The 3906-nt window shown below is 51.7% G+C and overlaps 1 protein-coding gene across 1 annotated transcript; it reads right to left on the bottom strand.

Annotated features, from left to right (window-relative positions):
• Positions 1-1888: 1888 nt before the first annotated feature.
• On the bottom strand, positions 1889-2883 carry Iqcf6 (IQ motif containing F6). The gene is made up of 2 exons (XM_052187432.1): positions 2812-2883; positions 1889-2257 (listed from the first exon to the last, which is right to left on the bottom strand). Exons 1-2 carry the CDS (start codon positions 2881-2883, stop codon positions 1889-1891), a joined length of 441 nt encoding a protein of 146 aa, XP_052043392.1.
• Positions 2884-3906: the final 1023 nt, after the last annotated feature.

Genomic DNA, 3906 nt, shown 5'->3' on the forward strand with positions numbered 1-3906 from the left:
AGGTTGTGTCTTTCTAATGCCAAATGTTTTTGACCCAAAGTGGGCTCCCTCCCGAGCCTCACTTCACGTTGCACTCCTGGGTCATTGGAGAGCTCGAAACCTTGATGACCCTGAGCCTGCTTGGCTCATACTGGAATTCTCTTATGACCATCTCCAAGTCAGATTACACACACTCCGTGGAAAGCATTTAACCCAGCTGTTCCCAGATGCGGCCACACACTGGACCCTCGGTTGCCCAGGTCCCACATCAGCACAGCAAAGGAGAGTCTCTGACTGCATGGCATTTTTAATGGCCCAGGAGAGGACAATGTTCTCTCCAGAGGAGGATCAGTCTTCAACCCTTGCCAGCCCAGGTTTGAAACACTTCTCACTGTGGGGACAGCAACACCAAGGCTAGACCGGAAGAAGTTCCCTTGTGCTCGGCTTTATACCTTACCTATCCCACCTCACTCATGGCCATGCAAAGTGGGAGGAGAGCTGTAGCTGGAGTTTGCAGAGGAGTCTCTTGGAAAAACAATATCCACTCAGAAAGTCTGATGCCCAGATCCATCACTGCCGTCTGTAGCTAATGGAGGTGATGGGAACAGACTGAACTCTGAGCCCTCTCTTCTGCCCCTGCTATGCTGGAAGCTATCACACGCACATGCACACATTCAAGACCACATGCAAGGACACACATATGCACATATATGCATATGTATACATGCACACATACAATAGCACACATGCAAGCATGCACGCATACATATAAGAACACACATGTAAGCACACACACGCACATGCATGCACATGTGTGCACACATATGGGGGGAGTTGGAGTTGAAAACAACCTTCTCCAGTAACAATGCCATAAAGACCCCTGCCTCTTGCACACTCACTAGCCATTCCTCCTACTCTCCGTGCAGGGTCCACCACCCACAGATCCTAGAGAAAGGTAACCTCAAATTTTTATGTTGGGAGTTTAGACTCCTGAGGGCTCTGGGTGACAAGGTACCTCAAGCTTAGACACAAAGCAGAAATGAGAGAGAAGCCAAGACTGTGAGAGGCCCAGCAAAGCTGAGGTCGTCAGCAGCCACTGAGGCTGGTCCAGCAGAGGTGGCGGTCTGAAGAGGGAGCAGCATAGCTCCTTCTGAGGACAGGAGGAGCTGAAGGCTGTGAGCCATGGCCTCCAGGCAGACCCTGCTTGTGTATCCACCCCAGCTGCTCCTCTGCACTCCCAAGCCATGCCTGCTTTTCCCAGGGAGTGTCCAGCAGAGGGAGGGAAGCCTTGATGCTCAGCCCCAGGGGACAGAGGCAGCAGGCACAGCTGCTGCCTCTCCACTCAGCTCTGGCCTTCCCCAGGGGCTGGCTGGCTCTGGAAGACAGCCTCCCCCACAAGCCCACGGGACACGCGTGTGTCCTGCTGTCCCTCTGCTGAGGTGTGCTGCCCCTCTGCTGAGGTGCGCTGCCCTGCTGGCTCCCTGCCAAGCCCTGTGCTGGCCCCCAGGGCCCTGTGGCTCTGGCTGTGGAATCCCTGTTTTCCCAGTTGGCCCAGCTGCAGCCAGTCTCTCTGGAGCTGGACTCTGAATGGAGATGTTTAGGCGCGAGCTGCAGAAGAGCAAAGCCTAGGACGTATTCCCATGGTGGGGGGACCCCGATCCAGCTGCTAGAGGCGTGGAGACCTGGCCTGAGACCTGCAGTCCCTTTTGCGCAAGATTGGTTAAGTATGTCATTAGGAGAAGAGGCCTAGGATAAGTCTCAGGGGACAGGGACACTATACCACACCAAAGAACCTTTCTGAAGTTAGGGGCTGAGTTCTCTATGGGTCCAGTATCCACAGGATGAGTCTGTGATCAGTTAGTGTCTTTATTGGGAAGGAGATCCAGCCTCCCCTGGCTTCGCCAGCACCCTAGGTCATAAGGATTTCGATGTCAAGCTCCAGCCGGCTGCCTTTGACCTCATAGCGGCTGTGGATCATACCTTGGCTTTGGCTAGCATGCCAGCGCCAGTGAGTCTGGATAATGCAGGCTGCTTGTCGTGCCTGGAGGAATCGTCTGCGGGCCTGCCACATGCGGACATATGCCTGCACCTTCACCACCGCCCATTCCTGGCAGGTGTAGAGTTTTAGTGCCAAGCGCCGTTTTTGCTCCACTGTCTTGGTTTGTACTGACCTCCACCAGCACTGGATGGCCCACGCCCCAAGTGCTGCATCCAGTAGCATTCGTCGGACCATGTTGCCACGCCACCATGACTGTATCTTTATGGCTGTCTTCTCTAACTGATTGGGGGGTGGGGTGGAGGAAAAACGTGGAGATGTTCAATGGGACCCTTTCCATTCCCATCCCCACTTCTGTCCTTGGGAAGAAGGGGGGCCTGTCCTGGCCTGTCCTGACCTCTTGTCTCTAGATCCCTAGTTCTTATTTCCAGCCCCTACAGTACCGGCTGGTTTGGTTAAATTGACACAAGCGAGAGACATCAAAGAGGAAATGTCTCCATGAGATCCAGTTGTAAGCATTTTTTCAGTTAGTGATCCATCAGGGAGGGCCCAGCCTATTGTGGGTGGTCCCATCCCTGGCCTGGAAGTCCTGAGTTCTGTAAGAAAGCAGGCTGACACACTGTGAGGAGCAAGCCAGTAAGCAGTATCCTTCCATGGCCTCTGCATCAGCTTCTGCCTCCAGGTTCCTGCCCTGCTTGAGCTCCTGTCCTGACTTCCTCCAATGATGGCCTAGAATCTGGAAGTATAATTTAAATAAACCCTTTCCTCCCCAACTTGCTTTTTGATCATGGTATTTTGTCACAGAAATAGAATCCCTAACAAAGACACCTACTCACCTTTATACACTGCTCATTATCCACTGGGCAGGGCTCTTTTGAAAGGTCTGTATTCACAGTTTTTATGTCCATGGCCTTGGTCTTTAGAGTCCTCTCATCTGTCATTTAGGCTACCCTAGCTTTAGCCCCGCCCTCAACTGTTAGTCACATGCCCATCACCGGACTCCGCCCATCTTCCCAGGAGCCTTCTCATCAGGCCCTGTCTGCCTGCACTTTAACCATAGCCTTGCCTCTTTCTGGATTGGCCAAGCTCTGTATTCTTGTACTCCTCTTGGGGCATGCAGACTTTCATGGCCTCCAGTGACTTCTCAGATTCATCTCCGCCTCCTGGTTGTCACATTGGAGAGTTAATGAAACTTTCAGGTAAGATGCTTTTAGGTTAAGGCTGCTCACAGCCATTGTGGGTTTGGGAAGGCTTCAATGTCAAGGTTCCTGGAAGGGTCCCAGGCAATGTGAAACATCATAAATGTATATTTTTGTCCAAATTTCTTAGCTTTGATTAGAGAGGGTCTCTTGTCTCATCTTCCCAAGGCTCCTCTGTTGTACCTCTGGATGCTTTGTATAGAAAAACAGCCTCTTTGGGGATGCAATGAAGCAGTAGCTGAGCTGGGGTGCGGCTGGTTTAGATTAGCAAGCAGAGCCCTGTATGAGTCCCAGGTGCCCGTGAGAGCAGGGACTTCTGCTCCTGTCCTTCTGAAGCTGCTGCGTTCATTCACCCCAGGTCACAGCATGAAGACGTTAAGGACAGGGGCACCGCTGTTGTGACATCAATGTGTCCTATAGAACCTGGCACTAAAAGTAAGGGGATTGCAAAGGAATAATAGATTAGAAAGCAGGGAGCCAGAAACCTACCGGAGAAAATCCTTCCTGATGCCAGGCCTAGGATTCCCCAAGCTGAAGAGTCTGTTTTTGATATTTTTTAACTTAATTATATTTTAGCGATGTTTTTCATCTTATTTATTTTTTTACATGTGTGCACCTGAGTGACTATATGTGTCCATGTGCATGCAGGGGTCTGTGTAGGTCAGAAGAGGGCGTCCCCTGAAACGAGGGTTTCGGATGGTTGGAAGCTGCCACGAGGGTGCTGGGAATCAA

This window comes from Apodemus sylvaticus, chromosome 7 (assembly GCF_947179515.1).
Source record: "Apodemus sylvaticus chromosome 7, mApoSyl1.1, whole genome shotgun sequence".
In the NCBI taxonomy this organism is placed as follows: Eukaryota; Metazoa; Chordata; class Mammalia; order Rodentia; family Muridae; genus Apodemus; species Apodemus sylvaticus.